The following is a 23,863-nucleotide window of genomic DNA, read 5'->3' as shown; positions in this document are numbered from 1 at the left end:
GGGTCCCTATCACCAAACAACCATGCCTCATACCAGTCCTTGTTTTGCCTCAGAATCCACCCAGGAGGAGGACGAGTGGGAAGAGAAAAGGAGTGTATGTGGGCTGGGGGTGGCTAGCAAGGTCTGGGGAGAAGCCAGCTGTGTGATACTGGAGTGGTGGTAAGTCAGATCTGGAACAAGAGGAGCTCCTCTAAGGACCGAGATACCACGCCCCCTTCCCAAAGGTCAGACCTGGGCAGCAAGGGCACAGTCCACTCAGACCTCTAGGTCACTAGATCAGAACAAGCCCAAGGCCTTGACGCCCCAGCATCTTCTTGCCCTTGAATCAGCCTGCCTGGCAGGTGCAGGAACAGATCCTTCCTTCAATCCAGATCAGTTGCATGGAGGGCAAGAGATTTCTGGAGTCCAGAGACAGGACTCAACCTTCCATTTAGTCATTCAATCCTAACCTCCTTCCAAAACCCAGGAATGCTGACCTATCATCCTCTTCCCCTCCTCAGTCTGTTTCTAGACTCCAGTTCTTCCCCTTTCACCCATCTTTTCCCGCCTGCTAGAGCCCTTCCCAGATCCCAAGTGTTCTGGTTCCCAGACACACCCCCTGCCCCTTTTACTGGGGCAGGCCTGAAAGCTGTCTGCTAAGAATTCTGGGAAGCTCGCCTGCTGCCCTCCCTCTTGAGGCAGGTGCCAACAGGTCCCAGGCTGCAACAGCTACATCTTCCCCAGTCTCCTTGCAGATCCCCAGTCTCCAGGTTCGTTCTGGGGATCCCAGTCACTAGCCTCCAGACAAGTTTTCCCCATTGGCCCCTAGAAAATGCCCTCATGGCATTCTACTCAGCCCATACATTCAGCCCTATCCTCCAACCCTCCCTGCCTGTCACAAAACACTCCCCACCAGTCCTCTTCAATCCAGTCCAAGCTTACCTTGGGGAATGTCCTGGGTTTAGACCCTGGGTTGATGCTCACTGCCACCCTGACCCCCTAGTCCAGGTAATCCTTCCAGGGTTGTTCCTCAGTTCTGGGTCTTCTGTCACCTTCCGGTTGCCCTAATGATCTCAGCTGCAGGCTTCTATTTCCACCTCCTCTGGTCCATTGATTACAGTCTCTTCCCTTAGCCCTTCGCTGAGGACCCAGGCATATAGATCCAAGAACCAGGGATCAATCTGGGATCCATCTTTAGCCCGTTTCACCTCTGAGACCCAGCCCCCAGGCACTCTGCTCCAAAACCAAAGAAACAAGAGGAACCAAACATTCTCTGCTCCTCCTGGCAGCCCATCACTGGAAAGAAGACCCAGCTGCCCCACCCAACCCGTGCTCCATGGCTCCCTAGAGTACTGAGGCATCCCCCCACCCCATACCAGCCTAGGGTCAGACATCCCACTTTCAGCCCTTCTGGGGAACCCAGGTATCTTGGTTTCCAGCTACTTCCATCACCTCACACTGTCTTCTAGATGTCTTGTGCCCCAGCCTTGGCTGCAGTGACACAGTTAATCAAGACCCAGAGGCAGCAGGTAAAAGGGCGGGAGGAAGCGGGAGGGGCCGGGAGTCGCCAGGACACCCCCTCACGGAGCGGGTCCTGGTCTCCCCTCCTCCCATCTTCACCTGCTGCGGGCCCCGCCCCCGCTCCGCCTCGGCCGGCCTCTGCTCCTCCCCCGACTCCTCCCCCCCGTACCCCCAGCCTGGCCAGTACCGCCCCCGGGACCGAACGACGCGGAACCCCGGCCGCTTGGGTCCCCAACATGATCCTCGGTGAGTGGGCTCTGCGGCTCTGCGGCTCCTGGGTCCCTCTCAGCGGGCCACCCCCCACCCCCAGCAACCTCCCGGCACCGCGGTGACTGCGGCCGCCCGTCAGCGACCGGTTCCCCCTCCCCCTTCATCTAGCTCCACATCTGGGGTCCCCGAGTCCCCTCTTCCTCAAGCTGTCGCTGCTCCCGGCAATCTCGGGAGTGGTAGGAGGGGAGGTAGAGCAGAGGGGAGTGAGACCCCCACCCCTTAAGAAGGTATTGCATATTCATGAGGTTCATGAATATTATATGATAGTTTACGAGAGGCTGGGGGAGGGGGTGGGTCCTGGCCTGGTGAAGTTGGGGGAGAGGTTTTGACCTGTCCTCCCCCCTCCAGCTCCTTCCCCTTTCCTGAGCTTAGACACTCCGACATCTAGAGTACTGGGCCTAGGATAAGAGGGAAGGTGGGGGGGGGGTGAAGATGGTGGGTGTAGCTTCGAGGTGTGTGTGGTGGGAGGGGGGAACCTGAGGGCTTGGAGATGAGGGGCCTGGAGAGAAGGGGTGGGAAACTGTCCATTCCAGGGCCCCTGTGGCTCCGATCCTGTCTCTGCAGCCGTCCTGCCCCAACACGCCGGAACCTGCCCTCTCCCTGTTCTGGCTGCCTGGGCCCTTCCTCCCTGTCTTCCTTCTTCCCACCCCCACCTCTTCCTTGGGTCGGGGGACTCCGGGCGAGGGAGAGGCGATGGAAGAGTAAAGATGGGGGAGGAGAAGTCCCCGCTGGGCCCTGACAGCCTGTCAGCCATAGCCACCCCATCCTCATGACCTACATCAGGAAGGGAGCCCCAGGGGTGGGGGAGGAGAGGGCCTCGCCAAGCGCTGGACTCCGCATCAGCTCCGGCTCCGGGCCCCTGCCCTCTCCCCTGCCTCCACAATAGTCCACAGGCCTCCCTGACCTCTGCCCTCTACCCTGGCTAGGCCGGTTCCTGGGCCCTGTTAACGGTGGGAGACCCCCATCAGGTCTAGACGCTTGTGGTCCCCCTGCCCCCCACTGGGGGACACCTGACTCCATGTTAGAGCCCGAGGGCTTGACTGGCTCCTGTGAGTCCCTCTGCTGTTTGTCTTCCTCGTTCCCTACCTACTCCGCAGCTCCTTTTCTTTTTTTCTTTCATTTGCCTCCCCCTCCCATTTGACTCCCCGTGATCAGTCTTTCTCCCCTTCTGCTCCCCTTCCTCCATCTCTTTTCTCTCTGCCTCCTGAAACTGCTTGCTCTCTCTCATCACTTGATGGCCTACCCCACTCTGCATCTATTAAATAAATGTGTGAATGAAAGAATGAATGAATGGTTGCCTGCCTCCTTCCTAAGACTATCTCTAGCAAGGGAAGATATTCTTTACCCCTTCTATGAACACCTCTCCCCACTTAGGGTAACTTCCACCAATACAGCTTGGACTGGGGCCCCAGAGCACAGGCTCCACATTCCTCCAACCTATACGATGCCTGCACCCTGCCCCACCCTGGGCACGGAGCCCCACCCTGGGCACAGGGCCCCACCCTGGGTGCAGGGCCCCAGAGGCAGAAACAAGCTTGCCAAGGACTGTCCCTAAAGAGGGCCACAGGGACATGCTCAAGCCCAAACAGAGGCCCCAACCACAGGCAGAACGCTTGGGCCCTCCAATTGAGCCCCAGCACCTCTCCCTGGAGGACACTCTAATTAAATCCTCCACGTGCTAACCCATGAAGGGGCAGAAAGCCAGGTGGGACTGCCACACCTGAGCCCTCTTTAAGGGAGAAAGGAAGGAGAGGAGGAGAAAGCTGCCAGCTGGGGCTTAGACCACAACCTCTGGGCGTGTCCAGAGGTTATCAGGACCTGGATGCTGAGATCCTGAGTCCATGCGCATGGTGGCCCTGCCAACCAATGAGGCCCAGCCTGGTGCTCAAGACATAGGCTCTGGGCCACAGGTTTAGGGTGGTGGTTCTGTACCTTCCTCTACAACTGAGCCCCTGCTCTGGTGAGTGGGCAGAGGGCCATTGGAGGAGGTCCTTCCAGTCAGGTTGGGAAAAATTTCCCAGCGGTCTCCCTGCTCTTCCCTTCTCTGTCAACTCCTCCCCGGAGGCCCCGCCCCCGCCCACATCCACCCTGGGGTCATTGGTGATGATGTTTTGAGTTGTTGTTCATAATCATCTTCTTGTCGCTTTCATCTTTGACTTCAAAGACCTTCCAGCCCTCAGCTTGCCTCAGGCCAAGAAGGGGGAAATCAAGGCAGAAAGGAGCAGATACATGCGACACAGTCAAGAAAACCAAAACCCAGGGATTCAGGGCTCTCCTCTCGCCTGCATTTCAAATATTTCTGGTGAGGGAGGAGAGATCAAAAGTCCAGAAGGAGAAAAGAGATGGATTCGAGATGAAATCCACATCCAGACTCCATTCTAGTTTCTCCCTTGGCCCTGGATTCTAAATTCCATTTTACCCCAGTGCTGACCCTGTGCTTTTTAACACCACGGCCCTAACATTACTTGCAACTCTAACCTCAATATTAAGCTCATCCTGGCCCGGTCATCAGACCAAAACTAGCCTACAGCCCGACCCTAACACTTTTCCTGGCCCCTGTTCTTACCCAGACACGGACACTCCCTGAACCAGTTCACAGCACACACTATCATTCTTTACCATCAGAGCTTGAGGCCCCAGACCCCACCTAAGATAGCCAAGGGCACTGGGCTCCAAACCTGGACAGAATTTCTGGGGGAAAGAGTATGGAAAAGACCAGACCTCAGTGGCATGGAGGGAGCTAGATGGACGCTTGTGTGTGGCTTGATTCTTGCAGGTGAAACCTGAGCAGGGCCAAAGCGCCTCGGGCTAGGTAGAGCATGGGCATGTTCAGGTGGACATACACCCACAGGTCTGCAGGTGCATCCCCTCTAAAATGCACTGGGATCTCTCTTTAATAAAGCATTTGGCAATTCCCCATGGAGCTGGGTGGGGCTCCATCTACTGGAGGTAATTACGCTAATGAGCTTCTCTGTGGTGTGACCTGCCCCAGCCAGGCCCCAGCTCCTCCCTGCCCTGTCTGACATGTGTTGTGTGTGCACAGACGTGCACACATGCACACACACCTATTTGCTCTCCACCTCCTCTTCCTCCAAACATGCCTGAAGCCCTCACCTAGCCAAAAGTCAGAAGCCCTGGATTTTCTACCTCATTTACTGCTTCTCCAGTCCTTCCTTTCTTCATTCCTGTCTTTCCCCATCCCTTCCCCAGTCTACGCATAAAAGTGTAGTTCTTAAAAAAAAAAAAAAATGTAGTTCTTGAAAACCCTGTCTCTGAAGTAAGGCAGAAAGGTTCACATCCCTCACTAGCTGTGTGACCTTTGTCAGGTTACTTCCCCTCTCTGAGCCCAGTGTCATCTTCTATAAGATGAGGATTAATTTATTCAGCAAATATGTATTGAGCTCTCATTGCTGCATGCCAGCACTTTTACATGGATTTGTTCAATCCTCTCCCCAACTCTATGAGGCGGGTACTATTGTTCTCATTTGACAGATGAGACATAAGATTGAGAGATTCCAAGAAACTAGCCAGTCACCTGGCTAGTGAGCAGCGGACCATCTGCAGGGAGATCTGTGTGCTAAGTGCTTGGCATGTAGTAAGACTTCAAAAAAAATGGCAACTATTTTTATTCTCAGAATAAAAGGGGGGAGGGGGAGAAGATGAGGTTTCAGTTGCATGAAACCTCGAATCCATTTCTGCCCACCTAGTACATAAGCTGCCATCTGCCCCTGCCCTAGCTCTGATCTCAGAGTGGACAGAGGAATCTGGAAAGCAGGAAAAGGAATCTTCAATTGCCTGTCCTGCTTCCTTCCCTCTTTCTGCCCTCATTCTACCTCTTTCCCACTTTCCCTCCTCTGGCTTAGGGCTCGCATCAGCAGAACAGAGGTACTAGCTGTCAGGGAACTGAGTGGCTGCTACCTGCCTGTCCTCTTGATGAAAAATGAAGATGCCAACCCCAAGAAATGCATGGAGTTTTCTTTCCCCTTCCTCTCCTTAAGCAAGGTGGAAGGCTGTGCTCTCGTCTCTGCTTCAGAATTGGATTAGAGCCCTTTGAGGACAATTTGCCATAGAGTGAGGCAAATCTTGGATAAAATCTCCTCTCTAATATTTATGCTGTTTGACATTAGCCAAATTTTAACATTTCTTTGAGTCTCAGTTTCTTCATCTGTCTAATGGGGACAATATTAGCTACCTCGTCAAATCATGGTCAACGCATAGGCTGAGCTCCCTCAGAGATTAAATATGGTAATACCAGGTATTCATCACCCTCACCCAGCACATTGTGGCTCCTCAATACATTTTTTTCTCTTGCATTTCCCCTGAGATGGGCTTTTGTGAGATGGGACCTGAAGAGTCTAGAGCTAATGAGCTGGTCCGGGAGCTGAGCTGTAGTCTCTGGGGCCCTGAGGCCGGCAAGTGCCAGCCCAAACCCAGCAGCTGGGGGTGGGTGCTGGGTCCTGAGGACATTGGGAACGCTCAGGTTTCTCTCACCATTCCTGATGCCACTCAGGGCTCGTTAAGGCTGCCCTGGCCTCATGTGCCAGGCAGCGAGGGAGGGGGCAGCCAGGTAGGGCACAGAGAGGAGAAGCCGTGAGGGGACAGACCTGGAAGGGGAAGTGGTCAAATTGTCCATCAGCCTGCCTGTCGCTCTCTCACTCACCCCTCTCTGTCTTTTGGACCTTCTACACTAGTCCCTAGTGTCCAGATTTCTGGCACTGTTTCTCTGGCTGTTTTAATGTCTCATTTCATCCTTTTCCACATTGTTCTCTATCCTTCTCTCTCTCAGTGGTCTCTGTCTCTTTTCTCAGTCACCTGTTCTTCCCTGTCCATCTCTCCCATTCTCTCACTCACTTTTTGTTTCTCCATCCCCTTCTCTTTCTCTGTCTCCTCTCCCCTAACCCCATCCCAACCCTGAAGGTTGCAAAGGGGGGAATAGATCTGAGGCATCCAGACCCCCAGCTGCCCAAGGGCCAGAGCCAAGCATCCTGCTTTTCAGCTTCAGCTCTTGAAAGTCTGGAGCCCAAGCCCCCCGCAGCCCTGACCCCTCTCTGCTTCAGGCACCTTGGCCCCCCAATTCTGGCATTGGGTGGAAGAGACAGACCCCTCCAGACCTTCCTGGACCAGCTCCCTGCCCCCAGCTGTGCCTGAGCCCTCCCCACCCCCTCCCTCTCTCCTCGGATTCCCCTAATCCCTGCTCCCCCGCCCTCCCCTCTGCCCCACTTTTCCAGGACTCTGATTGGCTGATTCTACTGACTGGGCTGGGGAGGGGGAGGGGGCTGGTAAGGGAGGGGGTAAGGGGCAGAACCAAAGGAAGGGGACGCTGTCAGGCCCAGGCCCCTAGGGGGCCAGGGCCAGGCCACTGCCTGGGGGCAGCAGGCACCAGGTACTGAAGGTATGAAAAGGGGGCTCTCCATGGGAGGAACAGGAAAAGACCTCAGGGAGCCTCTGCTCCTGTAAGGTCAAGGAAGGACGGGGCCTCCTGCATTTATCTTTGTTCCTGGGAGCACCAGTCACTGGCAGAGGGTCGCTGGAGCAGAGAAGGGCAGCCAGAATCCCCGACTGGGGGACAGCAGGGTTGCAAAGGGAATGAGGCCAGTGGAAGCCCAGAGCAACCTGAGGGCCTTTGGGCTGTCCCTTCAGAGCCTGGAGTGGTTTCTTCCATGGTTCTGAGGGAGGAGAGGAAGGTTGGAGGGGAAGACAGTTGAGTGAGTGGCCCAAACTTTCATTTCCCCTTGGGGTCAGACCCAGGCATTCCCCACCCATAAGCCGGTTGTAGTTCCTCCTGCAGAGAGGGAGCTGGGTGCTCCCCATGAGCCAGAAGGACACGGGTTGAGGGCGGGGGGGACATGGGAGGGTTGAGGAAGGTAGAAAAAGGGGCTCTGAGGATGGCCCCAGGCAGTCTGCCTCCCAGAATCAATACCACCTGCCCACCACCTAGCCCGAGAGATGTCAACAATTACTTAAGAATTATGATGGGGACCAAGTCATAACTCTTTGGGGAGTCTGAAGGATTTAGCAGCCTCCTTCAGGCCTCACTATCCCACCCACTCTGAGAAGTGGAATGAACCACCCACTGGACTCTTTCCTCCCTGGGGGCGATACCGAGCTTCGGGGATCCCCTGGGGGAATCTCAAAACCTGAAGAAGGGAGTGGCTGGGGGCTTGGGGCCCAGGAATCCTGCTGGTCCAGCAGGTGGCCTGCAGAGAAGGTCTGTGCTCTTCCTGGGTCTGTAAGGTGCCTGAGGGCCTTGGGGGAGGGAGACTGGAGAAGAGGGAAGTGAAACATCCAGAAGGGAACAAGGAATCTGTCCCCTCCCCACAGGCTCACGGCACTGTGCCAGCAAGCAGGGGAAGTATGTATGTGTGTGTGTGTGTGTGTGCGCGCGCACTTGGGGTCACACTTCTGAGTGTGGGGCCCCAGCTGGGAAGTGGGACCGATGGGCTTGGATGGGACCCCCAAGCTTCAGTCTTCCTGCCCACAGAATGTTTTCTTTGCCCTTCAGGCAGCCTGAGCCGGGCAGGGCCCCTCCCTCTGCTACGGCAGCCCCCCATCATGCAGCCACCACTGGACCTCAAGCAGATCCTTCCATTCCCACTTGAGCCAGCCCCCACCCTCGGCCTCTTCAGCAACTACAGCACTGTGAGTAGCAGCCTGCCTGCCCCACCCCTATTGTCCTGACTGACCCCTTCTCTCCCTCAGTCACCCCCCGCATGTTCTTGGGACCCATCTCCCTGAGACTTCTACCTCCAGTCAGTCACAGATATTGTTGGCTATCTGATATGCTACTAACAACAATAATAATCTTAGCAAATATTTACTGAAGTCTTGCCACAGGCCAGACACCAATCTAAGTGTCTGTGTGTATACACGCACACACGCACATATATATAATCTCATTTAATCCTCCAGTGAATCACCCCACCATCTAGAGAAGTTACTTGTAGAGAAGTAACGAGACCTTGGTTTGTAGGTCATGACAGTAGAGAGGTGGGGAAGGGTGTTAGAAGCTGAATCCAGAAAGGGTTAAAAAATGCCTATTTGTGAGACAGTGAGGTATCCGTGTCTCTGGAACCCCCAGTTGGGTGGGGAGGGTCAGTGGCATAGGGCTTGGAGGGCTGGCAAAGTTGTTGAGATTTAATACAATATGAAGTAGGGAGCCACTGTCCATTCTTGAGCAGGAGAGCAAGAGCAGTGTTTGCAGAAGATTAGTAGGCAGCTGGGTGGAAGGGAGCAGAGGCTGCATGAGGGAGGCCAGTTGGGAGGCTCTCCCAGGCCTGTGGGCCTGTAGGGAAGCCTTGTGACCCAGACGGGGCTGTGACCGTGGTGGTGTGATGGGGAGGAAGGAAGGATGGGAGAGGTGTTTCCAGGGAAACAATGACAGGCCATGATGACCATGAGAAGGAAGAGAAGGCATGACTCAAGCATGATTCCTGAGTTAAGGCCTCTGTGACTGGGAGGCAAAAGTCACTGTTGGCAGAGGCAGGGGCTTGGAGGAGGAAGCCATATGGGTGGGTGCTGAACTCATTTGAGGATATGATGAGTAGGTATACCAGTAGGACACTAAGCCAAAAATATCCAACAGGCAATTAGAATTTGGGGTCTAGAGAGAAGGCTGGGGCCGAAGATTTGGGGCAGAGTAATCTTATTCAATTCAATCTACCATCAAACCCAAATTCAGTCACAATACTGAGCACTGACTCTGTGCCCAGCCTTGTAGTAGTTTCCATACACAATCTCATTTAATCTTCATCACAACCAACAATGTAGAGAGTATTATTCCTTTTTAACAATGGAAGACAGAAACGAAGATTCAAACGGGTTTAATCGTTTATCTTAATTGACACAATGAGTACCTAAGCTAAGATGTGAACCCACAGCATCCGACTCCAAGTAGAGTTCTCCTTATTCCACAGTTGCTTCCCCCAAACTCCTCCCAAAGAACCCAAACCAACATTTGCATTGTGCTTCCAAAATGTGTTTCATGTCTTGATCTTTATAGCAACCCTATGGAGTAGCTGTTGTTATCTTCATTTTACAGATGAAAAAACTGAGTACTGACCATAAGCAAGGCGCTGTTCTAGATGCAATGGAGACATGAGAGTATTTGTGATATGGTCCTTTTTTGAAGGAGCTCATATTCAGAGGAGAAGATAGAAGTGTATACAGAGATCCATAATTCAAAACAGACAGAGGATTATACATATTATGACAGAGATACTAAAATAAAATTGCAATTTAGCAAATATTTTTTGAGCCCCTATTATGTGCCAGACTCTGTTCAGTCCCTGCCCTTGGAGAGCTCAGTTTAGTAAGAAAGATAGCAAGTTAACAGTTACCCTGCAGTGTGAGAAGAGCTGTCAGAGGTTCTTAGCATGCAAGGAAGCCCAAGGGGGTATCAAGAAAGAGGAAAGACTTGCTGGAGGTGGTGATGCCTAAGGGACCAACCAGAGTTAAGCAATCAAAATAGAAGGCAGAGAAAAACAGAATTTAACCTGGAGCTGGTGACATGTGAGTTGGGCTTTGAAGAATTATTAGTAGGATTTTAATAAGTGGTCTTAGAGATCTGGAACATTCCAAACTGAGACAAACAGCATGAGAAAGGCTAGAAAAGAGCTTTGGAGAAAGTGCAATTGTTTGGGTGTGAATGAAGCATAAGGTGCTGGGAACAATCCCCCCACCCCCCATCTGCATACCTGACTTACATTTACCTTCAAGCCTTAGTAACCCCACCATCGTGCCCATTTTATAGATGAAGAAACATTTTTTAGATGAGAAGCCCAGAGAGGTTAAGTGACTTGCCTAAGGTCACAAAGCTACTTAGTCGATAAACCTGGATAATCTAGGGTTTCTGACTCCATCCAGGGTCCCTGGCTCCACTGCCTGTAGTGGGGACCAGCTATTTAAAGCCACGAACACAGATAAACTTGGAGAGTACAGCAAGGTGTTGAGCAGCACCAACTTTGGCATCCGACTGGTAGATTTGAACTATTGTTCCAAACACACTAATGTGTGACTAGCGGTTAAATGACTTAACCACTCTGAACCTCAATTTTGTCAGCTGTAAGATAAGATAGTAACAGCACTAAGTCACAAGGTTGTTGTGAGACTCATATCACATCATCATAATGCCTAGCACAAAGAGCTTGATCAGTGTTAGCTGCTAACTGGCTGCTATTATTATGTAATTGCTATTATTATTACTGTTATTCCTATTTAAGGGTAGACTAGACAGAGAAAGGTAAGATAGCCAGGGCCTCAGCCGTGGGGAATAAACAGAAATAGGCAGGAGGAACAGGAGGAGGCGCCAGCAAAGGAAATGGAGGAGCCATTGGAGGGTGTGGGGAGGAAAGCCGGTTTCTGTAGAGTTGGAGAAGCCAAGGGAGAGAGTGTAGCAGGCTGCATCAATAGTGTCAAATTCTGCAGGGGAATGAGGACTGCAGAAAAGCTGCAGATGGACCTTTGGCAGTACTGGTGCAGCAGTTGGGCTTTGGAGTCAGGCTGCCTGGGTTTAAATTCAAATCCCCGTTCAGCCACTTAACCAGCTTATGACCTTGGGCAAATTATTTAACCTCTTTAAACCTCAGTTTCCTCATCTATAAAATGAAGGTAATAATAGTGCTTACTTCAAACAGTGATTGTGAAGATTAAATTTAAAAATCCATGAAAAGAGTTCAATACAGTGGTTGGCACATTCCAAGGGCTCAAAGCATTAGGTGGTGGTATTACTATCATCATGGCAGAGTCTCTGCCTTTGGGTGGGCTGGTACCCCCAATTCTCTCTCCTACATGGGCAATCTCTAATCTTATCTCTCTCCCGGAAGTACCCTTTCCCCTGCCCTTGCATGTCCCACTTCCAAAGCCTGCTCACTCTAGATCAGGTCCCCTGCTTCACTCATCTCTCTGCCCTAGGTAGAATCGGAGCGGAGGGAACCCAGACATAGGAAAATGGGAATCCCAGGACCTTTACGGAGAGGGTGAGGGGGTGTCTGGGGGGAGTGGGGCCGCGCTACCCTCCTGCCGCTCGCCCTCTAGCGCTACCTGCACTCGGCCGCCAGAGGGCAGCACGTGCACGAAGCGTAGGCTTTTAGGGACCCTGGTTGTCTGGCAGGTGGAGTGCGAGGAGAGGAGGTTGGAAGAGGTTAGGGAAGGGAAGATGTCCCCCAGTCTAAGGCTGCTTCTGTCCTGGCAGCCCCCCTCCACCGTTCAGAGGAGTCCCTGAGAAAGCAGTGCCAGACACTGGGATACCTGGGCTTGGTTTCCAGTCCTTAGTGGGGGAAGTGACAGGTAAAAGGTAACAGCTCAGGGGCCGTGTGCTAAGCAAGCGTCTTCTGGGGACTCGGAAGAGAAGCTGGCAGCAGAGGTCAGGGGTGAAGGAATGAAAAAAAAAAAGGGCAAGTCCGAGCAAGAGAAATAGGGTCCTCTATGGGATTAGTGAGGACACGGGACCCAGAAAAGGGGCCCAGTGGAGGCAGCCGAGGTCATTTTGTCAGTGCCCCCGCCGCCAGGCCGAGCAGTCATCGCCAGGACAAGGTCTTTTCTGGGAGGAGTATCGGGACATAAACACCCCCTCCTCTCCATCCCTCTCCCTCTCATGCTCTCTGTCCCCACCCACGTCCTCGGCCCGCCCTCGGCCCCGCCTCCGGGGCGGGCTCCGGACCCGGCCGGCCCCGCCTCCCGGCCTCCCGGCTGGCCGGGCCGCACAGCCCCGAGCCGCCCGGGCAACGAGCGCCGCGTCCCCGGCCTGCCCCGCCCGGCCAGGCTCGGGCCCCCCCACCCGGGTCCGTCACCTCGGGTCATGGAGCCGCGGCCCCCGGGGTCCTGCAGGGTAAGCCACCCGGCCCCTCCTCTCTCCCTGGCTTCCGCCGCTGCCGCAGCGCCCCCCCCACACCCCATCCCCGCCCGCCCCTGCCGGGCTGACTACCTCTCCCTTCTCCTAGTCCTTGGGTTATCCGACCCATCCCCCACAACCGGCAGGGCCCCAACCAATCTCTGGATCCCAGCAAGCATCCCCAGAATATTGCCACCATACTAGATACCCCGGCCTCCCCGATCCCTGGAGTCCCCCAAATCTTCAGACTTCAATCAAGTCCTACATCTGCCTTCAAATTACCATGCTGCCCAGATCCCTCTTATCCAGCCCTGGCCCCATCTCAGCCTCGCTCCCCTTCCCAGTTTCCCTCCCCCACCACTTCCACCTGCTCTTTAGACCCCTTTACCTCCCTCTGTTTCCTATCACAATCCGTCCTTTCACTCAGGTCTTCCCATCCCCTTTCCTTTGCGCCTTTATTTTGGGGAATGGGGGTGGGGCAGAGGGTGGTCAAACAAGGGCCAGCTGGTTCCATCAGATAAAAGGCAGTGGAAGGAAATATAATCATAGCCCTCTCCCCACCCTCCTGTTCCTGATCTGGTTTCCCCTCTCTTCCCTTTTGCCCTTCCTGATTCATTTTGCCCCAGCTTCAGGGAGCCATTCCCCTTCATGGGTGCTGCTGGAGGGCAGGTGGGAGGGGACTGCTAGGTGGGCCTCTCCAGTGTCTAGGCCAACATCCCAGGGAAGGGGCTCAGGAATGCGATGGTCTCTGGGAGATGCCGGCCCCCACCCTCTCCAGGGAGCCCTCATCTAGGTCACCAGGGCCTCCTGACCTTGGCCTGGAGTGGCACTTCAGTGGCTCACGTTCCACCTGGGCAGGGATTGGGCCCAGGAGCCCTCACCTTCAGTCCCGATGTCTCCTCAGTTCCTGGAGATGGTGAGAGGGACTCCCTGACCCAGTTGCTGCCCCCTACCCTGCCTCCACCCCCCCCACACACACATCACTTATAGGTGGTTATAGAATTAAACCTGCGGAGGGGGTGATGCGAGAGACAAGGCCATCACCCTAAAGGAAGGACCCAAGTGGGGCAGGGACCATTCTCAGGGGATGGGGATAGAGATGGTGAGCCCAAAAGTCATCTTCAAGACACTGAGTCCTCAGCCCACCCGGGGAACAGGCTTGGGGCCCAGACAGAAACACCCCTCTGTTCTCCCCTTTCCATCCCACTCCTCTCCCCCTACTGTTTTCATCCGACTTAGGTTTCCTGATCCGGATTGGGTTTCTGTTTGGACAAAATTCCCAGTCCCCACCCAGCATGTGAGGAAACCAAGGGGCTAGGAGAACCCTGAAGCCGAGTTAGGGGTCCCTGGATAGACAGGACTGAGACCTGAGTATGGGAGCCGAGCATAGCCATCTGTCCCCCCTGCTGATTAAAGCTTCTCTCCAACGTGGTCTGTCTTTCTTTCTGGCAGACACATCATACAGTCACACAGATAAACACACAGCTGAAGATTACACAACCTGGACGTTCATGGCGTCGGCAAAGCCCCTGACAGAAATGTTGATACATAAATTATGTACACACAGTACATGACACTTGCTCACACTCCACCCATACACAGACTGATCACAGCCAGCCTAGACACACACACACACACATACACACACACCCATTCTTTGCTTGTTTGGCTTTTCCTTAAAGAGACCAGGACTTCCAGGAAGCTTGTGGGAAATGAAAATGAGCCACTGTGAGGGGCTGCTTCCAGCCCAGCTCAGGTCAAGAGACTGGCACGTCACTCAGACCAGTTATCTGAACTTGGTCGTGGCTCCTGCCCCCCACCCTCACCCGGCACTACCGAAATGGGACAGAGATCGCAAAGCCCCTCTCCTAACATTAGTCCCATTCACCTAGGGAGTCTCAGGAGAAGTAGAGGGCAGGCAGGATATCTGGGCTGTCCAGAATCTAAGCACCCTCCTCCCACTGCTTCACGTTCCCGTCTCTCACTAGGATCTCACTTGGAACCCTGAAGACCTCGGGACAGGGAGGGGCTCGGCTGAGGCACTAAAGAGCCCTAAGTCCCCAGCAACTAATTTTTACTTGATCCCTCCATCTGGAAGACAAGTTTTCAGCCCTAACTTGGTCAGGTTCTTAGGAGAGTTCCCAGCCATCACCCAGTCCTTGGCTGTGAGAGGGGAAGAGGACTGTTCAGGGAGGTGGATTTCATGCCTCTAGGCCCCGGCTTCGTCCCCCATAGCAGAAGGCCTCGAGAAGCTCCATCCTCTCCCTTCCCCAAGCGAACTCTTGGCAAGGGACTGCAAAGACATCTGGTGACCCAGGGTGGGGGCAGAAGCTGTTCCTAATCCCTCCCAGGCCTGCAGCCCTACCCCAAAAGCTCTGGTGATCAAAGAGAAAGGGTTCAAAAGATCTCTGGGCCACCTCAGGCCAACCCAGCCATTTAGATTGCCCCCTCCCCCAACTTATTTCCCATTGTCCGCTAGAGCCACCTCCTCTCTTTTGGGGCCCAGAGATGGGAAGCTGGGAACATTTGTCTCCTGGGACCAGAGGCTGGGCTTGACAGAAAGTCTTGTCCAGAACTGGGGCCTAAAGGATTCAAAAAGTTCTCTCAGCTGGAGGCTCTAGGATCTGGGGGTGCTTTGAGCCTTCACATCAGCAGGCCTCTGATATATCAGCGTAGCTGTAGGAAATAGGATAGGTCAAGGTGACAGAATTGGATCTTCATGGCATAATGCACCAAGACATGAATCGCAGGTTCAAGTCCCAGCTCTGCTACTAACTCACGTTACGACCTCGGGCAAACCACTTCTACTTTCTGTCAAATGGAACCATTGGGCCGATTGATACATCAGGGCCCTTCCAGGGCTGTGAAAATTGGGCTGGGGGAAATCCAGGGACTGAAGCTCAGAGCCTCTGGCATATTAGAGGAGGAGGACAAGGATCTGGGGAACTTGGTTTAACCCAGCTGCTGCTGGTGGGGGGACGATGGACATGTGCTTGTGCTGGGGTTCCCGGCTCACCCCAGCCTGCCTCTGCAGATGGACCCTGTACAGAAGGCTGTGCTGTCCCACACTTTTGGGGGACCCTTGCTCAAGACCAAGCGGCCCGTCATTTCCTGTAATGTCTGTCAGATCCGATTCAATTCTCAGGTAAGAAGCCATCAAATGGGTAGGGCAGAGGCAGCCAAGGGACCCTGGGGGAGGGCAAGGGCTGGGGGAGGGCTGGGGCTGGGGGAGGGACTGGTGTGAAGAAGGCACAGGGACAGAGCAGAAAGCAGGGGTACTAGAAGAGGAATGGGAGCTGGTGGGAGGCACTTAAGAAAGGCAGGAGGTTGCTGTATGTTTTGACGTGAAATAGACCAAGTTCTCTCAGGCTGACCCCTCCTTCCCTTGGGAGCTGGCTATTCCTGGTTCAGGGCTTCTTGGAACAGAGGTGGCCATCAGCATCTGAGTATCTAGGTGGGAGAGTGGCCTCTGACCCAACTTGTCCTTAGGGCCAGAGCTGAGTAAGGTCATTAGCCTGTGTCCTCCTTGGCCTCTGTTAAACTCCTCCCCTGACCCGCCTACTTCCCTCTAACCTGACTCTCTTCTCTCTCCACACCATTTCTACCTTCTTCCCTCCAAATCACACAGAAGGCCTGGCCCCACTCCCCTCCCATGGGATGCTCCCATGGAGAGAAGTCACCCAAACTCAGAACTCAGGTGTCTGGCCTTCTAGCTTTCCTCCTTCTGAGGTTTCACTGGAACTTCTCTGTGGGTATAGAAAGGGCTTTGGAGGTACAGGCTCTGAGATATTTTGAAGAAAAACAGCAGAGCCTCATTCCGCTGAGTAGGGGGAAATAAAGCATGTTCTGTTTCACTACCCAGTCCGCCACACCCACCCCTGCTATGCTCCTGGGCTCTGCACACCACCACCTCACCCCTGCTATGCTCCTGGGCTCTGCACACCACCACCTCACCCCTGCTATGCTCCTGGGCCCTGCACACCACCACCTCACCCCTGGGCCGTCAGCCTTCTTTTCTTGCCTTTCCACACCTTTTATTTCGACCTGACTGGGTGATCTTATGGATCCAGGATTGTCCATTCTTAGCAGTGGAAGTGGGGGCCGGGAGGAGGTGCAACCAGGGCCAACCCAGCATCAGGCTGATCCTTTAGCTCAGACCCCAGGCATCACCTCTCCCAACCCTGCCTCCACTCAGGAGGGTGGAAGACTGGAAGGATGGAGGGCCTATAGTAAACAGCCGTCCCCTCTTTTTGCCCTTCTTTTCTCCCCCCCACCAAGCAGCTCTGTTTTGACAGCTGTCTCTACTGCTGTTTCTAGAGCTAGGCTTGGGGCCAGGGTCCTTCAGGCATCCACAGAGGCTTTAGGGAAAATGAGACCCAGCGGGGAATAGTCGGGGTAGAGCCCAAGCACTGGAGCTCCTGGGACTCATAGCCTCCGAGTAGAAGCAACAAAGGCAATTCTAGGGGCCGAGAGCATAGGCACATGCAGCCTAGGATCTAAGAGGATGCTGGCTGGCTGGCAAGGCCCCTCCCAGTTTAGGATTCTAAGAGAGGGATGGGGTCCTGAGTCAGCAGCCAGGCCCTAGGTGTGGCGGTAGGTGGGGCCTGGGTTAGGTGAGGATCCGTGTTCCCAGCAACTCAAGTTTGAGAATTCTGACCTGAGCCCCAGGAATAACCAGGGCTCCTTGGCACGGGCCTTTACATCTCACCGGTGGAGGGAGAGGTTCACTATAGCCTGCTGAGACCATTCCAGGGCCTGAAGGAGCTGTGTGGAGAAGGATCGGATGAAAGGTGATCTCAGATTCCATTTTTCTCCAACATCCCTTAAAGAGCCAGGCTGAAGCACACTACAAGGGTAATCGCCATGCTCGACGAGTCAAAGGTATTGAGGCCGCCAAGACCCGAAGCAGAGAGCCTGGTGTCCGTGAACCTGGAGATCCAGCTCCCCCTGGCAGCAACCCCCAAAATGGGGAGGGTGCAGCCTCTGGACCAGGTGGGTCTGACACCCCCACCTTCTTCAACTGGCCTCTCTGTCTTCTCTGTTCTCTCCCCTGCCTCCATCTCTTCTGCTTCCATCTCTCTCTTCCTCAGTCTCCTCTCCCCCTGCACAAGGTGAGTCCTGGAGCCAAGCACAGTGATGTAAAATTTCCATCATGTCACCCTCACCCCCGCCCCAGCTCCTCTCAACAGCGTCCCAACTGTCTGTTCTCCCTACCGCCCAGTGACTCAGAAAGGGGCTAGGGTGAGGCGACCTGGCAAACCTCTCCAAGAAAACCGGAACCATCAAATCTAGGGAGAGGCCCCTTCCTCCTGGGGAGAGGAACAGGGGAGGGAATCTAGATTTCTGAGTGTATGCCCTCAGGGAAGACTGAGAGAAAGTCCAGGAAATCCCCCCAAGTGACTTTAGGTAGATCTTTTGACCCCTCTGGACCAGAGTTTTCTCTTCTGGAAGTAAAGGGATGATGACACTTTAAGAAATCTGAGGTCTTTTTCAGGTTTACGAAAGACAACTCTGAGATTCTTTCTCCTTCATGGCTGGTGGCCATCCTCAGCCATACTCCAAGCCAGGAATCTGGGAAGAAGAAATATCTAGAGAGGAAGATATAAACCACCCCCCTTCCCGGGATTACCACCTCAGCTGTCAGTCATGGCCACGCCACAGAAACCCAACATCCGTGTTTTCCTCCTTCTCCTTCCCTATCCTTCCAGGTACCCCACTCTTAGAACACACACATACACACACACACACACACAACTGCCCCCAGGGATGTGGAGATCAGGCAGCCAAGTTCTAATTGTGATCAGGCTGAAAGGTTGGCTCGTTAATATTTCTGTAAAATGGGATGATGATGGTTGTGATTATCTGACATTTATTAAATAGCACTGTTCTTGGTGCTGTACACATATTACTTCATCATTGCAATATTACATATACTAACTCATTCCTACAGTATCTCTCTAAGGAGACAATTCCTTCCTTGATTCCATATTCCATGTAGTCCTGTCCAGAGGATTTGCTGTCTGGATTGGGATGGAGGTAGAGGATGTCCAAAATGAATAAGAGAAATCAGGGAAAAGATCACAGGACAAGCAAATGGATACCTGCAGAGGTTAGGAGTTTCCCTCCCACCAGCGCCCCACCCCCTCGGCCAGCCTCCTCATGACCCGGAAACTGGATCGTCTGCTGGAGCGAGAATGGGAGCGCTAGAGTTTCCCCTGTATAGAGGCCAGAACCCAGCGCTCAGGCCTGGGCCTGTGCATCTTTAATCGAGCCATGAATTATACAGCAGCCTGCATCCCTGTCCCTTCCCTCTCTGGTTCTGCTGTTTTGGTTTCCCTTTTGCTATGTCCATGTCTGTCTCTCTCAACCTCTTCTCACCCTGCCTCTTCCCCTCCCTAGGGCTCTTTGGCATGCCTCCCTGGGGGGCTGGACAGGGCCCTGGGGAGGGGCTGGCTGGGCAGGAAGCCCAGGTTGGCTGGCAGGCCATTGAAGGGTGAATCCTCTCTCCCTGACTGGGCTGGCTGACAGCTTTACCCTGAAGGGGAGGCTGGTGGGGCTGAGCCCTTCAACCATTCCCAGATTATGGGGTATGAGCCAGGCGTTGGATTTTCACACCCAGCCTGCAGCAGCTGGACCACATCTGGCTCTGGCCCAGGGCATGAGAGCATGCATATTGTCACAGGGTGGGGACTCCTGGGCCCTTGCCCTCCAGGAAAAGGGGTGGGGCTCCTCCACATGAAGAGCCTTCGCCAAAAGCCATCTGGGGTAACCCTGTGCTTCTCTCCCACCAACAGTGTCCATGGAAAATGGCTTGGATCCAGCTCCAGGGTCCCCAGAGAAACAGCCTGGCTCCCCATCTCCTCCCAGCATTCCAGAGACTGGTCGGGGTGCGACCAAGAGTGAAGGAGGGACCTCAGCCCAAGCTTCCCTGCCTGGGGGCAGCAAGGAAGAAGAGGAAAAGGCCAAGCGGCTGCTCTACTGTGCTCTGTGCAAGGTGGCTGTGAATTCCCTGTCCCAGCTTGAGGCACATAACAAAGGTATGGACTCCCCTGACCCATGCACACTCCTGCCCTCAGCTGACCCTACCCCTATGACCTAACTCCTTAGAGGTCTTATGACCCTCTAAGACCTACCAGCCTATTTCCATTCTCTGTCATTTCCCCCATTCAGCCCTTAGCCCCTTACTTCCTCAAGTTACCTTTTCTCCCCAGGATTTTCCTCCTGACTTACCTTATGTTTGAGAGGGTCCCAGGGAGCTTGGAAAGCTCCCACACTTGACACACACACTGGGAATGTGGGTATTTGGGGGCCTAGTAAGCCTGGAGAAGTTTTCCTCCATCCCTTACCTCCTGCCTTCTGTGGGCTCCAGGTACTAAGCACAAGACAATTCTGGAGGCCCGTAGTGGGCTGGGTCCCATCAAAGCTTACCCTCGACTGGGGCCTCCCACCCCCGGGGAGCCAGAGGCCCCTGCCCAGGACCGAACCTTCCACTGTGAGATCTGCAATGTCAAGGTCAACTCGGAGGTCCAACTGAAACAGGTGGGTCCAAGGCCCTTCATAAGAATCCTGGGGCAGTAACCCCAGTAAGGGGGTAGGGGTGGGAGTGGAGAACAGGGAGCTTGGCTGAGGCTCCTTCTTCAGGGTCATCCCTGGGATACCAGCAACAGGGGCCAGGCGGGTGCTAGGGGTGCAGATATCCGAGCTTTGGCCCTGCCAGCTCCTGGTTGCTCCTCTCTGGGTGGCTCACAACCCTGGCATCTATTTGCCCCTGCAGCACATCTCCAGCCGGCGGCACCGAGATGGCGTGGCTGGGAAGCCCAACCCGCTGCTGAGCCGTCACAAGAAGCCTAGGGGCGCCGCGGAGCTGGCGGTGAGGCCTGGGCACTGGGTGTTTGGCCTGGGAAGACCCTGGTGGCGAGGAGGAGGGGGCCCTGAGGCCATGTCAAGAGAGAGGTGGGCTTACAGGACTGAGGGTGACGTCTCTCTTCCTCTCTCTCTCTCTCTCAATCCTCCCTCCTTCTCTTAACCCCCACCCTGGCTCTCCTCTTCCCTACAGGGCACGCTGACTTTCTCCAAGGAGTTGCCCAAGTCCCTGGCGGGCGGCCTGCTCCCCAGCCCCCTAGCGGTGGCTGCAGTGATGGCGGCGGCAGCAGGCTCCCCGCTGTCCCTGCGCCCGGCCCCAGCTGCACCCCTTCTCCAGGGACCGCCGATTACCCACCCTCTGCTCCATCCAGCCCCAGGGCCCATCCGAACTGCGCACGGACCCATTCTTTTCTCCCCCTACTGACCTCAACCCTGAACCCCCTCCCATTCAACCCCCCACCTCCAGCCAGGACCCAGGCCTCGGGGCTCCCAGCCCGCCCCTCCTCCTGGCACTCCCTGAATGATCTCTCTCCTTCCCCTCCACCCCGAGGTACGGGGTTCCAGGAATGGGGAGGGACAGCGGAGGAGGGGGGCTTCAGAAGGGGGGGATACCCCAGATCTCAGGGAACCCCGCCCCCTGCTCTTCCCACTCCCCTAGAAAAGGGGGGGCCGTCTCACCCCCGAACCCCCTTGGAGACACCCCCCTCCCAAAAAGCCATGGCCATCCAGCCCTTTCCCTCCCAAACCTAGCACAAAACGGGGTTCACAAGCCATGGTCGGGGTCCGGGGGACAGATATGGATTTTCCTGGCAATAAGCGGACTCTAGGACTCCGGCCCCCTACCCCCAAACTGAAGCGCTTCCGTGAACACCCCGCCCTCCGCAGGGGGAGGGGAGCAGGCGGGACCGTGGGTCCCTCATAAGCACTTTGGTTTTACCGCCTGCGACCTCACTGTGCCCGCCCCGCCCCCGCCCCAGCCCCCAGGGCCAGCCGGACTCATCACGAGGGGCAGCACTTGGGGACATCTCCGGCACTTGGGTGGGACCAAGGAGATGCCCCCACACACCCTTCCCTCGCCTTCTCCTCCAGCCTGGGTTCCATTCTTTTCACCAGCACCCATCGCCCAAGGGGTATCTAGGGGGGCACGGGGTGTCCAGTCCAAGTCCACCCCCGCCTCGCCTTCCGCAAAACTGTGAGCAAAAAGCAATAGAAGCCTTGCCCCCGCCCCTCCCCTCTTCCGCAGGATTCGCCGAGTCTGTAGCCTCCCCCGCCCCAGTTCCTAGACCTCACGGCCGTACCCTCCCGCCTCCCAGACAACTCCACTGCACAACCTGGGCTGGGGCATGACACCCCCTTCCTCTGTGGTTTCCGTATCGTCAGCCCTTCCAGCTGCGGACCCCGGGAAGGAGACCGGCCCCCTGTGGCCTTCCCCTTCCCACCACCTCTTTCTGCTTGACGATGTAGCAGCCCTGGCCCCCCACCCCACCTCACCCCGTTTTTCCCTTTTCCCTTCCCCTGACAATAAAGTCTGGATTCGTTCTGCCCTCCGCTCCCTGGACTCAGACTCTCTTAGTCTTTGCCGGCTGTTTCGGGGGACAAGTCTATAGAGGGATGGATGTATCTGTATGGTGAGGGGGGCAGTCCGGCACACAGGAAAGAGGGCCGGAAGGAGGGAAGCGGGAAAGAGGGGTTAGGAAGAAACATAAAATGAGGCTTGTGCAAAGCAAGCAGACTGCCCACCCCACCCCCGCCATCCCATTCCGGCCCAGCTCCAGTGTCGGGAGATCAGTCAGAAGGAATCGAGTCAAGTCTCGGCTCGCAACCGCGGCTGTTGAGGATTCGCCGCGACTCCAGCAGGCGGCGCCAAAGACACGGAAACGGGGTCTCCCCTAGGCTAAGACGCTACAATGTTATGTCTCGCGTGATTCTAGGGAGACAGGTCTAGACCCAGTCCTAGACAAAGGAGAGAATCCAGGCTTTTGTGCCTCTGGAAGGGTGGCTGGGTGGAATCCATGCTAAGAAGGCTCAAGTGATGGGACGAAGAGGGGCAGGGACTGGAGAGCTGAGCTCTAGCCTCTGCGAGGCCCCATATAAATAGCGACCTTAAGTCAGTTCCTTGCCCTCTCTGAATCTCAGTTCCCCATCTGCAAAATGAGCAGGTTTGGGTGGTCTCATAAAAGCTCATTGAGCCCTCAAATGCCCACGACTAAAAATCAGGAAGGTACCATTTACAGTTACGCCACACCTCATCTGATCCTCTAAATGGTCTGTGGGGACAGGGCGGATGTTCAACAGCCTCTCATATGGTGGTAGTGGTGCTAGGTCTCCTCTTTATCCCCAGAATTCATGTCAGTCACACCCTCCTAAGAGCCTCCAGTTGTGAACCTTTTCTCTGGTCCCGCAGGAAAGAGCAGACGAAAAAGTTAAAACTAGAACCCAGCACCTGTCTGGAGTCCTTCTGACTTGCATCTTCTTTGCTCACTTCCCCCTCTCTACCCACTTCCCAATCTTGCAAAAGAAAGGGGAGAAAAAGTGGGATGGAAACTGTTAAAGAGGAAGGAAGGGGAATAGGGCCTCCTGGGTTGGCCAATCATGAAGTTGGGTTGGGGGCTTTAGTGTGGCTTCAGAAGTAGAATATTTTTTTCAGGTAGATCTAGCTCAAAACAAAATAGAGACAGGAGATCAAGAAGGATGAGGGGCAGGCAGGCCACGGTGACTCAGCAGGCAGAGTTCTCACCTGCCATGTTGGACACTTGGGTTCGATTCCCCATGCCTGCCCATGCAAAAAAAGAAAAGAAAGATGATGGGCAAGAGAGATCCTATAGGAGAGTTGGTGGAGAAAAGCAGGTCTGGGTCACACAGAGGTAGAGAGAGGGATAGGAGCTGGGATACTGGCATATGCCAGAGAAACTGCAAACAATCCTGCTGATTTAAATCTGAATTCATTATTACCCCTTTCTCTAAACCTGCCCCTCCTCCCACATTCCCTACCCTAATTAAAAGTACCACCATCCACCTGGAAAACTAGCAGTCATCCCTAGCTCTTGCCTCTTCTTAACCCTTCATCCTGTGAGCCACTAAATAAGTCCTATTTGACGTCTACAACGTATGAGTCCTGAGCATTGTTTTCCATCCCAGGACCACTGCCCTATCCAGGCCTGGGTACATGATTTGTGGGACTCAGTGCAAAATGAAAATGCAGAGTCCGTCACTCAAAAATTATTAAGAATTTCAAGACAGTGACAGCAGAACATTAAACCAAGCACAGGGCCCTTCTAAATATGGGATCCAGTACAACTGCACAGTTGGCCCTGGCCCTAACTCAGGCCCTTCCTATGTCTGGTCTGAACTGGTGCCTCTTTACAAGTTCCTTTTACTTCTGGCCTGCATGCCTTCACTCCC

The 23,863-nt window shown here is 54.6% G+C and overlaps 1 protein-coding gene across 4 annotated transcripts; it reads left to right on the top strand.

Moving 5' to 3' along the window:
• Nucleotides 1-1,687: 1,687 nt before the first annotated feature.
• On the top strand, nucleotides 1,688-22,003 carry ZNF385A (zinc finger protein 385A). Of its 4 annotated transcripts, none has more exons than XM_077168008.1 (8): nucleotides 1,688-1,746; nucleotides 8,273-8,409; nucleotides 15,633-15,743; nucleotides 17,428-17,590; nucleotides 19,393-19,635; nucleotides 19,968-20,137; nucleotides 20,373-20,468; nucleotides 20,655-22,003. In XM_077168008.1, exons 1-8 carry the CDS (start codon nucleotides 1,737-1,739, stop codon nucleotides 20,883-20,885), a joined length of 1,161 nt encoding a protein of 386 aa, XP_077024123.1. In that variant the 5' UTR covers nucleotides 1,688-1,736; the 3' UTR covers nucleotides 20,886-22,003. The 4 variants fall into 4 exon arrangements, with proteins under 4 accessions (XP_077024123.1, XP_077024124.1, XP_077024125.1 ...); XM_077168009.1 differs by having other exon boundaries at nucleotides 1,699-1,746; nucleotides 8,277-8,409; XM_077168010.1 differs by lacking the exon at nucleotides 1,688-1,746 and adding an exon at nucleotides 7,066-7,162.
• Nucleotides 22,004-23,863: the final 1,860 nt, after the last annotated feature.

Source organism: Tamandua tetradactyla, chromosome 7, assembly GCF_023851605.1.
Source record: "Tamandua tetradactyla isolate mTamTet1 chromosome 7, mTamTet1.pri, whole genome shotgun sequence".
Taxonomy (NCBI): Eukaryota; Metazoa; Chordata; class Mammalia; order Pilosa; family Myrmecophagidae; genus Tamandua; species Tamandua tetradactyla.
The sequence above is the reverse complement of the archived record's forward strand: the minus strand, read 5'-3'. Positions and strand labels throughout refer to the sequence as shown.